The following is a 20,343-nucleotide window of genomic DNA, read 5'->3' on the forward strand; positions in this document are numbered from 1 at the left end:
GGGCTCCATACGGGCTAGGCAGTCAACCAAGGTCAATTCCATACCCACTGCTGGGCCCTGCTGAAGGACCAGGACAGTCGAGCCCCTTGCCTTCCTGCTCAAAGCTCAGCCAGCTGATACCAGCGCCACTTTATTCATTCAGTCTTTCTCCCGCGTCCTCTGTGTGAGCCCTGCTTGCCATTTCCGAGCACTAGCGGACATGTTGCTTTGTCCCCGTCTCGGCCTCTCTGCCATGCCACTTTTCTCCTCCATCAGACTGGGGCTCTGAGAGCAAGGACTGGGCTCGCCATCAGACTGGGGCTCTGGGAAGGCAGGGGCTGGGCTTCTCGCCCTCACTGGCAGCTCTCTGTGGGCAGGGGCTGTGACTCCCCCTCCTCTATGTAACTCCTTGGTACCCCAGTCCCAGCTTCCCCACAGTGGGCACAAGCTGGGATCAGGGAGGGGTGCAGAGAGTGAGAATCATCCATGAGGGAGGTGAGTCTACTCCTGGGAGTTTCTATCCTAGAGGGGCTAAGTCTCAGACCTGCTGTCGGGCTGGCCAGAGACCCAACTCCAAGATCTAGGTCACCCCCTTGGGAGCAGGGCTGATTTATGGTGCCCCTGACAGCCTAATATCACCAAATTACCCCACACAATGGAGAGAGGCTGGGCTGCCTCCGGGCAGTCACCAAAGGACGCTGAGCCCGGGGCAGCTCTGCCGCCTCCCGAACTCAGACCTCCTTCCGGTCCGTGGGGGGAGGCTGGTGCAGACAGAGGGCACACCTAGGTGTGCCACCTTCAGCTGGGGGTATAAGTAGGAAGGCTCGGGGATGGCTCTGCACCCTGCACTTGGGAGCTAGCAGCACTCTGACGACTGCTTCCTATCCCATAGCTGCAGCAGGGCCAGCCATGAGTTGCAGACAGTCCATGTCCTCCCCGTGGAGCCGCAACAGCTCTGGGGGCGCTGGGGGCAGCATGATGTCCTCATTCAGCCGCAGGAGCTGCTCAGGGGCTGGTGGAGAAGGGGGCCGATTCAGCTCTTCCAGTAGCTATGGAGCGGGGAGCTCTGGGGCCTGTGGAAGGGGAGGTGGTGGCAGTTTTGGTTCCAGCTACGGTGGAGGATCTGGGGGTGGTTTTAGTGCTGGTAGCTTTGGTGGACGTTCTAGGGGCTTTGGTGGTGGTTCTGGAGGATGCTTTGGGGGTGGATCTGGAGGAGGCTTTGGGGGCCCTGGGGGCTTTTGGGGTGGATCTGGAGGAGGCTTTGGAGGCTCTGGGGGCTTTTGGGGTGGATCTGGAGGAGGCTTTGGGGGCTCTGGAAGCTTTGGGGGTGGTTCTGGTGGAGGCTTTGGGGGATTCGGCAGTGGCTTTGATAGTGGTGCTGGTGGTATTCTGGGTGCCGATGAGAAGACGACCATGCAGGGCCTCAATTCCCGGCTGGCCTCCTACTTGGATAAAGTGCAGTCCCTGGAGAATGCCAACAAGGAACTGGAGAATAAGATCCGTGAATGGTATGACAAGCAGGGGCCCAGGGTCTTCCACAGGGATTACTCCCCCTACTATGACACTATTGAAGACCTCAAGAACCAGGTAAGTGGGGAAACTCTGCTCCCTTTCTCCTGGTCTCTCTGTCGTTTCTCTCTCTCACACTCACACTCACACACACATACACACACATGCTTATCTTCCAAAAAGGTCAGATGCTAGACTCCCAGCTTAGGTAATAGTCAGGGAATCCATTTTTTAGAAACATACTTTCATCAGAAGCCAACTGTGGGGGCGCCTGGGTGGCTCAGTCCTTAAGTGTCTGCCTTCGGCTCAGAAGTGATCCCAGGGTCCTGGGATCGAGCCCCGCACCGGGCTCCCTGCTCCGCTGGGAGCCTGCTTCTTCCTCTCCCACTCCCCCTGCTTGTATTCCCTTTCTCATTGGCTGTCTTTCTCTGTCAAATAAATAAATAAAATATTAAAAAAAAAAAAAGAAGCCAACTGTGTTTGGTTCTTGATGGCACCAGGGCTGGGACTTTGGCCTATGCTCTGGGCTTTCATCACCATGTTCCTAACTTTCAGAGTCTGAGCAGAGCCAAGAAGAGGCTTAGATTAACATGGGTGAGCCTGGGGCTAGATGTGGGGCTCTCCTCTTGGCCTGGCCCCAGGCTGGGAATGAAGAGGCAGTGTGGAGGGAGCATAGAGATGGGGGCACTCCCCTGAGAGCCAGTGATGCAGTCTTGGGTCTGCCATCAGTTCACTGTGTGATCTTGGGAAACTTGATGCCCTCTCTGCACCTGTTCTCCTATGCATTTAATGCAGAGGATGGGCAGACCAGCTCTTAGGTCCCTGTTGGTTTGAAACTTCTGTAATCATATGACAAAGAGGTAACAGTGCCATTTCCCCAAACAGGTAGATCATATGGCTCAAGAGAAGAGAAAATCTGTGCCTCTTTCTCCTCTCACTCCCTAGGAATTTAGAGTTTTCTAGTTTGGAAAATTAGAAGCTGTATCTCTTCCTTCCTACTTCTCCTGGGCTCCTATAGAGGCCTGTCTTGATCTTTCCAGGTACACATGCTAGTTGTTTATGTGATGAACAGGATCTAGAACTCTGGGTATTGAAGTAATCTATCCACTTTTCCATTCCCCCACACGCTCGCCCATCTACCTATCCTCCCACCATCCATCCATCTATCCATCCACTCATCTATCCATCCACATGTCTGTCTATCCATTTATTCATTCATTCACTCAATTTAGTGAATGACTACCCTCATTGTTGCTCTTGGCAGACATTGTGATGTACCTAGACTTGGTCTCTGTCTTGAGGAGCTCACAGTCTAGCTACTTTCTTCCCCTTGCCTTACAAGGGGAAGTTCCTACAACTTCTGATAAAGAGCCTCTAGATATTCTGTTTCTTCTACACCAAACCTCTTTCATCTATTTATCCATGTGCAACCTTAGCTATCCTTCAGGGACCAATTCAGTTGTCACCTCCTCCCTGAAGTTTTTCTTGATCTCCTATAACCATATGTCATCTCTCCTTTCCTTGAGCTCTTCTATGATAACTTTGGATGAAGTAGTTAACTGCAGTCTCCTCGAGGAGCAATATCTCATTGATCTCTACACTCCACAGTGTCTTTGGTAGGACATCTTCAAGTATTTGTTGAATGAATGAATGAATGAATGAATGAATGAATGCCACACTGAACATCCTTGCTGAAGCCTGTGAAGGGTCTGTGCCTTGTAGCAGCTGTTGGAAGCTCCTCCTACCTCTTAAGCATCTTCCTGGATGGGGTCCTCATCTCTTATGTGTTTGCCTGGCTTCTGGCTCTCCCAGCAGTGAGTCATAGCAGGGGAGCATGAGTTCCACGCCATCTCCTCTTTTTTTTTTTTTTTCAGATTGTGAACATCACAGTGAGCAGCAATAAGACTCTCCTGGATCTTGACAACACTCGCATGACATTGGATGACTTCAGGATGAAGTGAGTTCTGCTCCCAATCCTTCTGCTGTCATCAGTCTTTCTCCATCCCTAGTACTCTGAAGGTCCCTATAGGGACTGGTGCCCTCTTGCTCATTCCCTACCTTTGGCTGGTCTGCAGGTATGAGATGGAGAACAGCCTGAGACAAGGAGTGGATGCTGACATCAATGGCCTGCGGAAGGTGCTGGATGATCTGACGATGCAAAAGTCTGACCTGGAGATGCAGTATGAGTCTTTGCAGGAGGAACTGATTGCCCTCAAGAAGAATCATGAGGAGGTCCTGGCCATCTGTGGCTTATTGAGGAGAGGGAGGAACAGAAGTGCAGACACAGTGAAGGGACAGCTGTGGGGCACTGCTTGGGAGACACCGTCTCCCTGACTTTTGAGGACACTCCCAGTGCCTCCTTTGCAGTGCCTATGGTGGTGGTTGGGCTTTGCCTTCACAACTGTGCCTCCTTTTTGTCCCTCTGGGGAGGGAGAGGGGGAGGGCTAAAAGTTGGTGGAGAGGATCCCAGCCCTTGACCTCACATCTCCTTTGTTCCTGGCAGGAGATGAACCAGTTTACTGGGCAGAACTCTGGAGATGTCAGTGTGGAGATAAACGCTGCTCCTGGCAAAGATCTCACCAAGATCCTCAATGACATGCGTGAGGAGTATGAGCGGATCAGTGCTAAGAACCGTAGGGACATTGAAGAGCAATATGAGACTCAGGTGAGCAGAGTGGGCTGCCCATTCAACCTTCTCTCTGTCTTCCATGGATCCCTCCACTCCTCCACCCCATCTCTCTATTCTCCCATCCCTCCATCTCTTCGTCCAGCTGCCATCTATCCAACTTCATTTATTAAACCATAAACAAAATTATTGTGTAGCTTGTCAGTACCAGGTTTTATGTGAAGTCCTGATGTCTCAGAGATGAGACAAATGAGACTGCTGCCCTCAAGAAGCTCACAGTTTATTACATATGTGAACAAGGCAGAGCAGGAACAACTCATGTAAAGCTATGTGCCGTCAGAATCTAGTAGAGGTACATGGTGTGCCTCTCATGCCACACTGAGCTCTCTGATGACTCCCTTCCTCCTTGAGCCTCCAGTGCCTAGCATAGACCCTGGCACATGGGAGCATGGTGTGGGTTTGGGAGTCAGTTTGAAATAAGGTTAGAAAGGTGGTCTGGGGACAAGTGTGAAGAGTCTTGAAGTCTTGCTGAGAGGGAATGTTAATTTGAGAGAATTGGATTACCCTGGCTGGCTAGCAGAATCCAGAACTCAGGATGACGTGTCTTTGTTTTTGGCTCACTCTTGGGCCTGGAGACAAAGGTCCCGATGAGTGCGGCAGAACCTTGCCCATAGCAGTCTCTGGTCCAGCCTGGTTCTCATTGAGCTTTTGGGTTTTCAGATGAGCCAGATGGAGCACGAAGTGATGAGTAGTGGCCGGGAGATGGAGTCCAACCACAAGGAGGTGACCCAGCTCCGGCACAGCATCCAGGAGATGGAGATTGAACTGCAGTCTCAGCTCAGCAAGGTTGGTAGTTCTGCTCTAGACCCTCTGCCAGGGTGAGGCACTGAAGGCTTGGCATGATCCCTAGGAGCGGGAAGGGGAGGAACTATGAAGTAGCATCCCTCTTATAGCCTCCTCCTGCCTCCTAGAAATCGGCCCTGGAGAAGTCCTTGGAAGACACCAAGAACCGCTACTGTGGCCAGCTGCAGCAGTTACAGGAGCAGATCAGTAACCTGGAGGGCCAGATCACTGAGATCCGGGAAGAGATTGAATGCCAGAATCAGGAATACAGCCTTCTGCTCAACATCAAGACACGGCTGGAGCAGGAAATTAAGACCTACCGCAGCCTCCTTGAGGGTGGCCAGGAGGACTTGTAGGTTCCCCAGGACTCTGTGGAATCCCTAGGAATTTCTAAGCTCCTGACACTACATCTGTCCCTCTGGATAGAGGCAGCTAGGGAAGTTCCTGTACACAAGGGTCTGATGGGTTGAGGACTTCTTCATCTTGTAGGGGAACCTCTAGGCATTTGGGCTTTGGCAAAGGAGGTTGGTGATGATGAGAAAAGGGACTAGTCCTTGCTCCAGAGAGAGGGAAGCTCTCCCTTCAAGCTGTGGTGTCAGCCCAGGCTGTCCTCTGCCTTGCAAAAGGAAACCTTAGCAAGACTCACATTTGGGTCTTGACTCTGTCCAGGTCTACCCTTGAGTATGCATATGGGGTCACTAATTTTTCTCTCTGTGTTATCTTTCCTTCTCAGTGAATCTCATGAATCTGGACGAAGTCACTTTGGAGGTGGCAGAAATAGATATCAAGGTGGAAGTGGAGGCAGTCATGGAAGAGGATCCTGGGGAGGAAGTGGTGGCAGCTATGGTGGAGGAAGTAGTTCTGGAGGAGGAAGTGGAGGCAGCCACGGAGGAGGAAGTGGTGGCAGCTATGGTGGAGGAAGTAGTTCTGGAGGAGGAAGTGGTGGCAGCTATGGTGGAGGAAGTAGTTCTGGAGGAGGAAGTGGAGGCAGCTACTTAGGAGGAAGTAGTTCTGGAGGAGGAAGTGGAGGCAGGGGAGGAAGTGGAAGCAGCTATGGTGGAGGCAGTAGCTCTGGAGGAGGAAGTGGAGGCAGCCATGGAGGAGGAAGTGGTGGCAGCTATGGTGGAGGAAGTAGTTCTGGAGGAGGAAGTGGAGGCAGGGGAGGAAGTGGAAGCAGCTATGGTGGAGGCAGTAGCTCTGGAGGAGGAAGTGGAGGCAGCTATGGTGGAGGCAGCAGCTTTGGAGGAGGAAGTGGAGGCAGCCATGGAGGAGGAAGTGGAGGCAGCCATGGAGGAGGAAGTGGTGGTGGCTATGAAGAAGGAAGTGGATCCAAAGGAGGAAGTGGAAGATCATCTCAGTCCCAGTCCTCTTCCTCCAAATCTGGTGAATGTGATGATAAACAGGGTAAGGGACAACTCTAGCTTGTGGGGTCAGGGAGGCACAGGTGTTAAGCTGTCAAGGTACCACCCCTTTTTTAGTATCTTTGAGTTTTCTGGGGAATGCATATTCTGAAAAGAACTAGATTTTAGGGAGGTCTCTAGTGAGGTGTCATACACTTGCCCTTGTTTCTGAATTATCATTAATTTTGACAGAGCTTTGGGTGAGGCTAGGACCAAATCTACAAATGTCCTGAGTCTCAATAGCATAGGAGATGGGTTGGAAATTGTGCATTATCTTATATATTTCCCACCACACCCTATGAAGTGGGTATTGTTATACCCATTTTAGAGATAAGGAAAATGAGGCTCAGAGAAGATATGTAGCTTATTCAAGGTCATACAACTAATAAATGAGGGACTCAGCTCTGTGGTTCTCCACAGCAAGTGCTTTTAATCATCATGAGGATGGGGAGACCTGGATCAGCAACAGTTCAGTTAGAGAAGACGTTCAGGTGTTGTAGTCAGTGGTTGGCTCATACAAGTCAGTTAAATGGTGTAGCCATCTAAAGGGGCATATACTGAACATAATAATCTAAATGTAGAAGGAGGAAACCGGCTTCTCCCTCTCCCTTTGCATCTCCCCCTGCTGTGCTCTCTCTCTCTGTCAAATAAATAAAAAAAAAAAAAGAAAGAAAAGAAACGGAAGAGTATCTGTTGGGGCTGCTTCAGGAGTGCTTTAGGAATTAGATGGGGGCCACTGGGACCCCAAGGTCCTTCCAGCTCTTTGAGATCCAGTCTCCTTGCTCCCAGTGTGCCCATCTTTCTTCAAGTCCTTGTCTCCCTGTCACTCTTACCTCTCTTCCATCTCTCCACAGGCTACCAGAATCAATACTAGAGCTCCTGTAAACTTTCCTGGCCCTGGCCCCAGCTGAGTGTCCTCCAGACAGGCAGCCCCCTGAAGAAGTCTGCTTGTTGTCTTCTGGCATCAGGAATAGCTGGCAATGAGCCCCAGAGCTCATTTGGGACTGGGCTGAGTGGGCATGTATGCCTCTAGCTGCCCATTGGCTCCCTCCCTTGGGAGGGTTGGGGAGACCTCTCTTCCACTGTCTGGTCTGGGGCTGACCCCCCTCCCTGCCTGATCTCAAGCTCCTAATAAAGCTTTCCTACTGCAAATAAAACTTGGACTTTGACCCATTTGTTCTTTGGGATTAAGAAGGGACAGAAAGGAGGTCAAGAGAGAACCAATTGAATCCACTTGTAAAGTGTTGGTTAGGTTTTCTATCAGTTGACTTTTGCTTGTAACAAAGCAACCCACAATTTAGTGAATTCAAATGACAACCATTTATTTAGCTCATGATTTTGCAGTTGGCGGTTTAGACTGGCAGTTCTATTTTCCTTCATGCATCTATGGTCAGCTGCAAAGTTGGCTAGTGGCTCTGCCTCTGGGGTTTGGCTACATGTTGTTTGAGGGTGCTGGGGGTGAATGAAGCACATGACTCTCATCCTCCAGTTGGCTAGCTCAAGCAAGTGTCCCAAGAGAGTGAGTAGAAGACGCAAGGCCTCTTGAGGCTTAGGCTCAGAGTAATCACTTTGGCTGCATCTTACTGTCCAAAGCAAGTCCCAACCTTGGCCAGATTCAAGAGCAGGGGAAATAGACTCTTCTTGATGGTGGGAGCTACAAAGTCACATGGCAAGGACATGGATATAGGGAGGGCCATAACTGAGGCCAATGTGTGCAAATAGTCTGCCATAGTCTATTTGCAGGTCATGTGTTAGGTACAGAGGGAGACAGGACAAAAACAATATGGTTTTGCTTTGGAAGATTTCACAGGTGTTTAAAAATATAGCTCAAGGAAAGTGCTCCAAGACACAGTAAGGAATATTTCACAAGACAGCAGCCAACAAAATTCTCCAAGGATTCTGATTGGGCCTGATACAAAACTCCTTGTCCTGACTAGGGACAGATGACCCCTCAGTCTATGTTCCAGATATTACAGCTGGTTATCAAACCTTCCTAAATCTTGCAGGCTTAAAAGAACAATGTTGGTTTGGAGGCCTGGTGGGGACAGCTCACCTCTTCTCCACTTGTTGTCACTGTGGCTCACAGGCTCGGGGCTGGAGTCATTTGAAATCTGGCTTATATGTCTGGCCCCTGGGCTGGAAAGACTCAGATGTGGGGGCTGGCCCTGCAGGGGCTCTTCAGCAGCTCTGTATGGAGAGTTTCAGTGTGGTCCCTCCAGCAGGGCAGCTTCTGAGTAGCCAGGAAGAAGCTGTTTTGCTTTACTATCTAGATTGGAAGTCATGCAGTGTCCCTTCTGCTGTAGTCGTGGGCCTGCTTAGATCCAAGAGAGGAAGCATAGACCTTGCAGTGGGAAGGATTCCAAGATGACCCCAGTTATTCAATCAAACACCAATCTAGGTACTACTGTGAAGGGATTTTGGAGAAGTAATTAAGGTCTCTAATGTGTTGACCTTAAGATAGGGAGATTATCTGGTGGGCCGGACATAATCAGATAAGCTTTTTAAAAGGGAAGAGTTGGGCGCCTGGGTAGCGCAGTCGTTAAAGCGTCTGCCTTCGGCTCAGGGCGTGATCCCGGCGTACTGGGATCGAGTCCCACATCGGGCTCCTCCGCTATGAGCCTGCTTCTTCCTCTCCCACTCCCCCTGCTGTGTATCCCTCTCTCGCTGGCTGTCTCTCTGTCACATAAATAAATAAAATCTTTAAAAAAAATAAAAAAAAAAAAATAAAAGGGAAGAGTTTTCTCTGGCTGATCATAGAAGAGGAAGTCCAAGATTTGAAGCACAAGATTTTGATACGCCACTGCTGGCTTGAAGATGAAAAGTGCATGTGGCAAGAAATGTGGGTGGCCTCTAGGAGCTGAAAGCCACCAAGAAAAAGGGGATCTCAGCCCTCTAGATGCAAAGAACTGAATTTTTCCAAGAACAAGAAAGAGTTTGGAAGGAGATTTCTCACCAGAGTCTCCAAATGAGAACTCAGACTGGTTGATACCTTGATTTCAGCCTTGTGATACACTTCAGAGGGAACCCAGTCACACCTGCAGAGCTGTGAGCTAATACATGGGTACTGCTTTAAGCTTCTACATTTGCAATAATTTGTTAAGCAGAAATAGAAAACAAGATGGAGGAGTGTCAATGTCACATTGAAGATCAGCATGTGGAATGGGATATATTGATCTTTGGAAAACACAACTTGCCACAGATTGGCCAGATTATTGGGGGAGAGGTTACATAAAGGTAAACTTAGGACAGGAGTGACAAGAAGCTCAGGAAAACTCAAGATCCTGGGATTTATGAAGATGGAAGGTGAATGGTGTTTCTGGGTCCAAGATGGCTCTAGCAGGTTGCTGGAGCAGTGAGAGTTTGTGATTCTTTCGCTAGTACTCCACCACTTATTGTGCAACTGGTTACTCTGTTCCCTGGTTCTCTTCCTACTACTAGCTGTCTTCCTCTCCTACCACTTTATATCTTCTCTCAACCTCTACTTGGAGAACTGCCCATCTTGAGTCTGAGGCTCCTCAAGAGAAAAGCCAGAAACTTGCTTTTCCAACCTCCCTTGCAGCAAGGGCATGAACATGTGACACAGCTTTGCCAATCAGGTGCTCCCACACAAGACTGATTTGAATGTGAAGGAAGCACCGGGTGGAATCTAATATGGCAGGAACAGAGCTGGGGCAGAGACACATGGTTTATTGAGGCCACAGAAATGGTGGTTCTGCAGGGATATGCAGTGCCCAACATCAACTGTTCGAGCTGCAATTCTGGGCCCAGTAGCAGTGGCAGTGGTGTCCTCTTGGCACAATCCTTTTGAGTGATTTGGGCAATGTTTCTGGTTGCCCATACCCCAAGTCTGATTCTCTGCATATCCTGGGAATGATGTACAGCTTTCTCTGTAGGTGAAAGCAAACATATTCTGTTATTCTCTGCTTATTGGGATAAAGAAAAAAGAGTTTTCCACATCAGGGGCCAGGGACTATGGTGGTCTGTTCTAGTAAGTAGACCAAATCTGGATCACTGATTGCTATTGGAATACCCATGTGATAAATTGCAAAGTAATCATTCCCTAACAGCTGTCTGTATTCTACGCAGGGAAAATGGCAAGTTAGTTGGGAAATGATCAGAGTCATCAACCCTGAATTTATCAAAACTTTTCTGTGGTGCTAATCCCTGTCATTCTCCTAGAGGTGTAGTGTAGTGTTATTGGCTCTTCTTACCACAATAATCTTTACTGTATGGATCAGGGAGCCATTTACTGACTATATCTATTCCACTTCAGACACTAGGTAATAACCACAAGATAGGTCCAGTGTACTACTGGGCTCACGAGAAGCAGACTTAAATCAAAACTCCATTTGCTATCTTATCCTTTGTACTGGTCAGATTCTCCGTTGCAACCAACAAAAGCTACTCTTCCTATTTCAACAAGTAAGGGATTTATAAGAGTTCTAGATAACCCGAAGAATCATTAGGAGTGCCGGAGAAAAAAAATAGAGGCTGAATTTTTAACATCTCCCAAAAAGACACAGCAGAATGGGTCTGCCAAGGGAGTTGCTGCCTCTGGCATGAGTTTGGAAGTTTCTAAGTCAGGATCTGGCCTGCTGAATTAAAAAACAGCGTCCACAGCTAGGACTTCAGAACCATTCTCTCTCTGCCATCATGCCGGCAAACTGGATGTCCCAAGTGGAGCCCACTTCTTCTAAATTAAAGCTCACATGGTGTAGAAACTCATTTTAGTGGCAAAGAAGGCTGGGAAATGTAGTTTTTGGATGTACCTGGGAAAGAACAGTAATCAAAATGACAGATATAACATATACCCACATAAGCTTCCAGTCTAACTGGTAAACCACAGTGTTATTATGCTAACCTCCAATTTTTCAGAGATTAGAGCTAGTGAGGAGTCAGTGCCCAATAATCCAACCAGGTCTGGGTATTTCTCTTCCCCCAATATATAGCTACTCTTGTAAATGCCCACGGGTTCCTATGGGGAAGATTTGGAGGTAGACATACACTATGTGCTTATGATGTTATTGCGAAGTCTTTCCTCAAGGATACCTGGACTTCCCTTTTTTCTAAGCCCTCTGCATCTCTGAGTTAGTTCTGGTTTTGGAATTAGATGAGTCTGTCATTCTCTGTCATGGGGCTTGAGACAGGCCTTTTTTTGACCTAAAGTTTTCTCTTTGGAGTGTGGGATAGGGAATTGGGGCACATATGGAAGACTGACTTGCTCATATCAGTCCCACATCCTTCTAGTGAGCATTCCTGTACTCTAAAGGCTGATAATCTTAGACCTAACTTTCCCAGACTCCCTTACAGCTATGGCTGAAGGTGCAATTTAGATTTTCCCAGTCACATACGCTTCTGTGGGACATGAATCGAGTGGCGCAGGGTCTAGAGTGGGAAATATTTTGGCTGGTATCAATCCAGTAGGTACTATATGGTCCTGGGGTCAACAGATCTGGTTGTGGCTTACAGATTCCCAAGCCTTGTGATTATGACAGACCAGGAGTTCCCATGGAGGCAAGTTCTGTGGTGTTAATCTGGGAGTTATTCCCAGAGGCCCAATCTAGAGTATGAGGCTCCAGTCTTCTTACGGTTTTGTAAGCACCTAATGCTCTGTATTAAATTCCTCTCTGGTAAAAAAGTGAGATTTGTTTCTGTTACTTAAAATGGAATCCTGACTGAATCAGGACCTTGGTGGGCTGCTCATATATTTTGATCTTAGAGACCCATGACTAACTGACCACAATCATAGATCCCTACAGATTTTATCATTCTACCTACTATTCTAGCCCTCCAGCATTAAAATGCCCCTACTTGTCCTCTGACACTTAGAATCCATTGTTATTGAAATAGGGATCTTCATTCGGTGGTAGCATCTCTCACCCACATCCTCAGAGAACACTGCTACTGTGCTTCTCAGAGATTCTGTGTTCCCTCTTGCCTAGGTATTTCTTAATTGCCAAAGTCTACCCAGTGTCTTCCGGACTTTCATAGTTGGAGAATCGTTAAATGGGTTCCACATGATAACTCCACTCCAACATTCCCGTTTCCCTAACTGGTTGCATTCCTTCTTCATTACAACAGGAATTTTCTGGAAACTCAATTTTATTTTGTATAGGCCACCATTGAGTTCAGTGTCTGCCACCCAACTGAGCAAATATTTAGACCCACTCCCAGATACTCAAGCTAGTACTTGAACTGTGAATCTCTGGTGAATGACTCCATATTGATTAACTCAGCCTGATCAAAAATTAGAATTAATTCTCAATCCCAAATCTTCTCATTTCTGCTGATACAGATTATCAACATCTTGAAATTCTCCTGGTGGGTAACCCTTTCTCTCTAAGCTTTGACTTTATAATGTACCTTCTTTTCCAGAGATCCGACTTATTTAGAATTTGGAGGCAGTAAGGGTGGTAGGGTGGAGCGTGAGGATAATTAGGAGTTTGAGGTACTGTAAGTCAATGAAATCCTCTCCTATATACTCATTCCAATTTTGTGAGTGTCCCTGTTTCCAGATCAACAGTCTAATTTTTACATAGGAGACTTGACAAGGTTGTGATTTCAATTGACGCAAGGCTTGGCAACTGGGGGAATTCCTTTGAGATGAACCCTTAGCTACTTCAGCTTGGTAAGTACAGGAAATAAGAGACCTTTCTGGTGTAGCCATGGAAAGTCCCTGGTCTCCTGACTGCCTATAAAGTCTAGAACTTGGGAATTTGAGCACACTACTCTTTCTCTAAACTCTCCGGTACTGTTAGAAGAAACTAGATACCCCCATCTCATCACTGCCCCCCTTGGGCTTGCAGAGCTCCATATTTTAATAATAGTTGGATTTACACTGGTCCATGTAGGCCAGACAACCATTCTGATTCTCATGTCATTCTTTCAACAACACTTACGGGGTAGAAATGTATTATGTTCCTTCTGTGCCAGGCACTGTTCAGGGAACAAAAGAGGCGAAGATTCCTGCCTACCTGGAGCTTACATTATAGGTAGGGGGAGGGGAAAACACCAAGTATAATACATAAATAAATTATTATGATATATTTGAAGGTGGTAAGGGCAGAGAGATGTAGGGAATGGTGAGGGGGATTAGAGTGCTGTGGTAGGGAGGGAAGGATGGCAAGGTTAAAAAGGTGGCCAAGGTCCACGTCATCAAGAAGCTGAAATATAAGCAATGATCTGACAGAGTGAGGGAGTCAGGTAGGCACGTACATGGTAGGAGACTGATCTGGGCACAGTGCGTGCCCTGTGGTGTGAAGACCCTAAGGTCAGAAGGGAACATGTCTGGTATATTGAAAGACGAGTAAGGAGGCCAATGTAGTTGGAGCAGAGCAAAGGAGGACATAAGCAGTGGAGGATGCGTCAGAGAGGTAAGGCGTGGCTTCACCACACAGGGCTGTGTGGGGTACTCTAAAAAAACTTGACTTTGACACTCAGTGGAATGGGAAAGCCACGGAAGGCACTGCTGAAAGCAAAGGACTCCAGGGATGCCTGGGTGGCTCAGTCCATTGAGTGTCTGCCTTTGGCTCAGGTCATGATCCCAGGGTCCTGAGATCGAGCCCTGCCTTGGGCTCCCTGGTCGGTGGGGAGCCTGCTTCTCCCTTGGACCCTCTGCCTGCTCATGCTTTCTTTCTCTCTCTCAAATCAAGAAAATTAAAAGAAAAAAAAAGAAGAAAGCAAAGGACTCCAACATGGTAGATGGCAGAGGATGGAAGGAGCCTGGATGCCTGAGTTATCGTTTGGAGGGAGCGTTCAGGAGAGCTACCCAACCAGTTTTTTCCTTCTGCGAGCAAGTGACACACATTCATCACGTTAAGCCAGTGAGATTTTTGGGGTCCTGACGGCAGCTGGTGTCGATGAGCATGACTAACATGTGCAGCTTCCAGCAGGGGAGTAGAACCATCGAAGTGATGTCTTGGAAGGATCTCTTTGGCTGTCACAAGGGACTAGGGGTAGAAGCAGAGACCAGTTTGGAGGGAGGTAATGCAGGCGAGAGACCGGGGCACTCACAGTGCAGACGGTCAGGTCAGTTGGTTCTGGACATAATTTGAATGTGGCTCCAACAGGATTTTTGAATGATTGTATGTTAGTATAAAAGAAGGGAGTCTAGGATGTCTCCGAATCTTTGGTCTGGTCTGAGCAACTGGACGAGAGGAGTCATCACCCACCGAGATGGGAAGGCTCTGAGTGGAGGCAGCTGGGGTGGGAGATGAGTCACTTGGGGACACCCTGAATTACAAGGTCTGTTGACACCGTTATGGGCTGAGTTGTAGCTCCTCAAATCTGTATGTTGAAGCCTTGTCCCCTATTACCTCAGGAGGTGACTTCCCTTGGAGACAGGGCCTTTAAAGTGGTGATTAAGTTAAAGCGAGACCATTAGGCTGGGCCCTAATCCGCTCTGACTCGTGTCCTTCTATGAGGAGGAAATTTGGACGCCAAGGGAACCAACAGGGGCGTGCTGTCACAGAGGAAAGATTGCGGGGGACACAGGGACAAGGCGGCCATCTGCAAGCCAAGGAGAGAGGCCTCAGAAGAAACCAAATCTGCGACACCTTAATTTCGGACGTCTAGCTTCCAGAACTGTGAGAAAATACATTTCTGTCGTGGAGGCTGCCCAGTCTGTGGTATTTTTGTCTGGCGGCCTGAACAGGCTGAGGAAGTCAGACACCCAGGGAGAGATTTCTTAGGAATCTTTTGCCGGCCTTCACTTTTTTTTTTTTACTAAATTCTGAATCAGTCAGGGTTTTTACCTGCACAGATCAGAAGCCACACTCTGAAGCCAGTTTGTTAAGGGACGTTAGAGACGTCATAGAATCCCCGGGAAGAGCTCCCAGAGAAGGAGGCTTGCAGGCTTGCAGCTGGAGGAAGGCTCACGCTTGCCCCTGTCTGTGGGCGTGGATTCAGTGGCACGTTCCCCCGATGCTACTGCTAAGGCTCTGGCATTGCCGCTCCGGGGGTCTCTGCGGCCTCTCCTGCCAGAATGGATCCCACGGGGCACCTCCTTCTTTAGGTCATTAGCTCTCAGCTCGCAAGCTTATGCCATGGGTTTGGCTGGGGGGGAATTCGGGTCATGTGTCTGTGTTCCAGCTGCCAGGGAGCCTGGAGGGCTAATTCTGGCTTCTACCCTGGGGAGGCACAGCCACCACGTGGAGAATTCCTTTGCAAAGGAGCTGGGTGACCAAGAGCAAGAGCAAGAGGAAGGGGCAGGGAGAAACATTTATCACGTACTTACTGCATCCAAGGCGTTTCGTATATATCACCTTCCTTAGTCTTCCCAGCAACCTCATGATGCTGTTGATATTTTCGTTTCATGCATGAGGAAACATGTTTCGAGGGATTCGATGACTTGCCAAAAAGATCGCGCAGCTTCCAAGCGGTGGAGCCAGGATGTGAATCTAGAACTCTGTTCCAGCAAAGCGGAGATGATTATGCCCATTTTGCAGAAGAAGATACTCTAGCTCAGAGAGGTCAGGTAACTTGTTGGAAGTGACACAGCTTGTAAGTGACTGAGCAAAGACTCAAATCCAGTTTGGCCTGGCTCCAAAGCTGGTGCTCTTCCTGCCCTGTCTGGGCTTGAACAATTATTGAGCCCCCTATGAATACAGAGGCAAGCAGCACCCATAAGCAGAAGCTTGTGAGAAATGCCCTATGCAATGACGGCACAAGAACTGAGAAGACGATGGGCAAACTTGCCCATGTAGGTTCTTTCCTGGGACCTCAGTTTCCACTCCCCCCCACCCCCCGGAGAAGGCCCTGGGTCTGTGCTTGCCAGAGGGAAGAATGGGTAAATGAGCAGATAGTGGGGGAATGAAGAGTGACAGCTGGATGGCCTTGGAAAACTTTCTTGGCTCCAACAGCCCTTGCTCCAAGACTCATAAATCTCACGGAGGCCCCCGCCCCTGCGAGTCTCTTCTGCGGGTGGAGGCTGCTGCTGGCCCTCCTGGCCTGGGGCTCTGGTGCTGTCTCCCCACCTCAGGCCCAGACAGGAACAACATTCCCTTCTCTGCTCCTCTTCCTAGACTGGGAACCACTAGGACTGTCTGGGGATTCTCATGAAACCAAAGGGAAGTTCAAGGAGATGGACGCCTCCACCAAGTACAAGCCAGGAGACACAGTTCAGCATGAGGTTAGAAGTTAGTGAGGAAAGGGGCATCTGGGCGGCTCAGTCGGTTAAGCATTGGATTCATGATTTTGGCTCAGGCCATGATCTCGGGTCATGAGATTGAGCCCCGCGTCGGGCTCTGCGACCAGCGGAGAGTCTGCTTGGGATTCTCTCTCCCTCTCCCTCTGCTCCTCCCCACCGTGCTTGTGAGCTCTCTCTCAAATAAATAAATACATCTAAAAAAAAAAAAGTTAGCGAGGAACGGCAAGGCGGGGGTGGGGTGTCAAAGCTGTCTCTCTGAAACTCTCATCGGAGCTTCTCTTTTCATGTCCTCTTCAGATCATTTCATTCACCTGTTCCTTCATTCAACAAAAATTTATTGGTGACTTTTCTGTATCAGGGCTGGGAAGAAAGAAAACTGGGGGGAAAATGGATGAAGGGTCTTTCCCCACGGGGTTCTCGGTCTCGTGTTGGAGGCAGGCATGCGGGTTGGTAATTAGGGAATGGTGCTGTGAGCACCGTCCACGGTGGAAGGAGCCCTGGGGCCTGGAAAGCATGGCCTCCTGACCTGGCCACGGAGGCTGGGGAGGCTGCTATGACAGGTGTGGGACAGGGATGTTCTGTGTGTCACTGAGTTTCTCGGAACACATTATTTCTCACAACAGCCATGGGATGTAAATACTGTTGCTTTCACTCGCCAATGAGCAAACAAGCTCAGAGAAGGGGAGTCACTTGCCCAAGTCACACATACCAAGGTTGGCCTGGCTCCAAATCTTGCCCTCCCAGCACTGCCCACCTGGCCTCTAACAATTTTTAGAACTTTCTAAGGTCAGAGATGGGCTTCCGATGAGCAGAGCTGTTTTGAGAAAACCGTGCAAACAGCCAAGAGTGAGCTCTGCAGTCTCTGGCCTCAGTTTCCCTCTGAAGGCACTTGGTCTGAGTTTGTTAAAGGAATGAGTAAGTGAATGAGTAAGGAGTGGATGAGGCCATTGGACCAGATGGTGTCTAAGGACCTCTCTGCCCCAACAGCACCTGCTTCTGACCTTCATACATTGTCAGATGGCTTTGGTCTTCCTGAGCTTCCTGGAATCTCTTCCCCAGGAATCTCTCAATCCATCTTTGCTGCCACCAGTGCCCTCAGCCTCAAGGACTTATCATTCTCACTTGGAGTTGGACTAAACCCAGTGGAACACATCCCTTTCATGCGTTCCTCTCAGCGTGGCTAAGATGTGTTGGGGATTGTTGGATGGAACTTTTGTCAAGACAGAGGGAAACCTCAGGGAAATGAAGCACGAAAACACAAAACCCATAGGAGAGTGTCATGTTTGAGACAAACCCAAAGGTGGGGAGGGGGTGGAGAGAAAGTTGGCTTCTCTGGGCGTCCTGCTCATTGGGACCCCCAGGTGGAGCCCCTATCTACTTTTATCAAATCACTGAGCCCTTCATTCAACAGGTGCTCATTGAGGGACTGTCCTGTGCCTGGCATGCTGCTCAATGCTGGGGCCACAATGGTGACCCATGCAGACACAGGCTCTGCCTGTAGGGTCTTGTCGGGGAGACCAATGAAGACCAGGAACCATGGTGCAGCATGCTGAGTACCTGCGGGGGAAGTCTGGGGGGCTCTGGGCGCATAGCGGGAGTGCCTGATCTAGTCCTGGAACATTCCACGGAGGAAGCGCTGGGCTGAGACCTGAGGGATGATTGGGTTTATCTGGGTTGTAGCTGCTGGAGGTGCGTTGTGTGTGTACGTGTATGCGTGCTGGGGCGGGGTGAGTATTTTGGGCTGGGGGACCTGCGTCTGTCAAGGCCTGGAGGTGGCACTGAGTGTGGCACAATGGAGGACCGGGAACACGCTTCCCAGGGCAGAGTGTGACGAGGGGCTGCTGAGAGGCAAGGGTGGGTTGGCGGAGATGCTGATGTCTGAGCTTCTGAACACACGTGCTCAAGTGTGACACATGCAGGGATGGGGCTGCGGCAGAAGACCCCTGGCTCCACTGAAGAATCACTCTGAAACTCATCAATTTCAAAGATAACCTGCATTTCCCAAGCTCTCTCCTTCCTGTGGGGCCTCTCATCTCTCTCTCCAATGTCATGGCTCCCCTCCTGCTGCAGGGGAGAGCTGCTCTAGTTTTCCCTTAGGTCTGAATACCAGGAAAGCGAAATCCTCTTTTCTCGTCCCTTGGTTCCCTTCCTTTCCCTTCCTGCTGATGTCTGAGATGCTTTGGAATTTTCAGACCAAAGTTTGACAGCCCTGGGGAAGGCTTACTAGAAATGAACAAAGACTATTCAGAGCGGATGTAACCTTATGAGATGGAGTCACGCTTGCGGGATTGAGGGTAAAGGAAGACAAGAGTGGCTGTCTCCAGCAAAGCCACACGGGGCCCTCCGTTCCCTTCCCAGGTTATGCATGCAGTTGGCAAATATCCCGAGAGCATGTGGTCCTGTCCCCGTGGACCTCACCATCCACCAGGACATATAGGTACACAGAAACCGTGTCCAGTGAGCCAAGGGCTGTGATGAGGGAGGAACATAGGCCTTGCAGCTCAGAGCAGGGCGTGCGGTCTAGATTAGGGAACACCAGGGAGAGGATTAAGGAGAAGCAGGTGGGATGGGACAGACCTGGAGGTGCTGTTAGTGGGGAGGCCTGCAGGTAAGAGCCAGCCTGGAACATTCAAGAAACTCAAGCAAGTGAGGCACCTGGGTGGCTCGGGTCATGATCCCAGGGTCCTGGGATGGAGCCCCGCATCGGGCTCCTTGCTTGGCAGGGAGCTTGCTTCTCCCTCTGCCTCTCCCCCTGCTTGTATTTGCTCTCTCTCTGCCAAAAAAATAAATAAAATCTTAAAAAAAATAAAAGAAACTAGAGCAAGTGTGGAGTGGTGGGAGGGAGAAAGCTCTGAGGGTTGAAGATGGAGAGGTAGCTGGGCTGGATCATGAAGCATTTTGAAAACCATGCCAGAGAAGTGGGCTCACTGAAGGTCCTGTGTTCGGGCTGTGCAATCTTCCAATGTCAAATTTCTCAAAGTTTCCTCCTATGCCCACTTCCCCATTGTGTGGGGCAACTGCTGGGGGAGAGGAAATCTTGGTGGAGGGTCCCCTAGTCCAAACACAGACACCCCCCCCCAGAGTGTCCCCTCCCATTTGGTGGTTCTGGGAGGTTCAGAGACTTGTCTTAGGATCGATAGCTATGGACAGACACACGACCCTCCCGGATTTGAACCCACATGCATGGGATTCCATGACTAGTGGATTTTCTTTTGGCATCCTGTCTCAGCCCCTTGCAAAAGATTTAGGGCTGTTTTGAGGTCTCATTGGATATATGCTCCTATCTGCCCTGCTTTCCGTAGCTTGATCTCCAAGGGTCCCAATAAACTCTACTCCCAATAGAACCGAATTACGAGGATGGTCCTATTCCTGGAAGTTTTTCATCATTCAGGTTACATGTGATTCCAGCAGGTCTGGTACTGGGAGGTAGGAGGCTGAAGCCACAGGGGCACGATGGGGGCAGGTAGTCGAGCTGGGAGGATGTGGGTGCCGGCTTCCTTCACGGCTGTGGCTGCAGCGGCCCCTTGTGGCCATTTTACACACAGGGAAACTGAGTGTTCCATATGGGGAAGTACCTTTCCTTAGAGAGATGGCCTCCTGCACTCCTTTGTTGCCCAGAGAAGGAAAGACACATGCCCTGGGTCACACAGCTAGAACCTAGGTCCTTGGACTTCTAGCCCTCCTGGGACTCTTTCTCTTGTACCGCTCTCAGCTCAACGCCCTTTTGTTGTGTGTAGCAAGGCCAGGGAGTAGCCTGGAGTGTAGGGTCTGCCCTTGCCCACCTAGGCCCTGTCTGACCCTTCTTCTCGCTTCAGAACTGAGGAGGGTTAGGAGTCCAG

The 20,343-nt window shown here is 49.5% G+C and overlaps 1 protein-coding gene across 1 annotated transcript; it reads left to right on the forward strand.

Annotated features, from left to right (window-relative positions):
- The first annotated feature begins 888 nt into the window (after window positions 1-888).
- KRT9 (keratin 9) lies at window positions 889-7,231 on the forward strand. The gene is made up of 9 exons (XM_048212598.1): window positions 889-1,246; window positions 1,322-1,566; window positions 3,363-3,445; window positions 3,564-3,720; window positions 3,992-4,153; window positions 4,835-4,960; window positions 5,086-5,309; window positions 5,691-6,361; window positions 7,212-7,231. The coding sequence occupies exons 1-9, from the start codon at window positions 889-891 to the stop codon at window positions 7,229-7,231; spliced, it is 2,046 nt and encodes a 681-aa protein (XP_048068555.1).
- The last annotated feature ends 13,112 nt before the right edge of the window (window positions 7,232-20,343 follow it).

The sequence above is a fragment of the Ursus arctos genome, unplaced genomic scaffold, assembly GCF_023065955.2.
Source record: "Ursus arctos isolate Adak ecotype North America unplaced genomic scaffold, UrsArc2.0 scaffold_24, whole genome shotgun sequence".
Lineage (NCBI taxonomy): Eukaryota > Metazoa > Chordata > Mammalia > Carnivora > Ursidae > Ursus > Ursus arctos.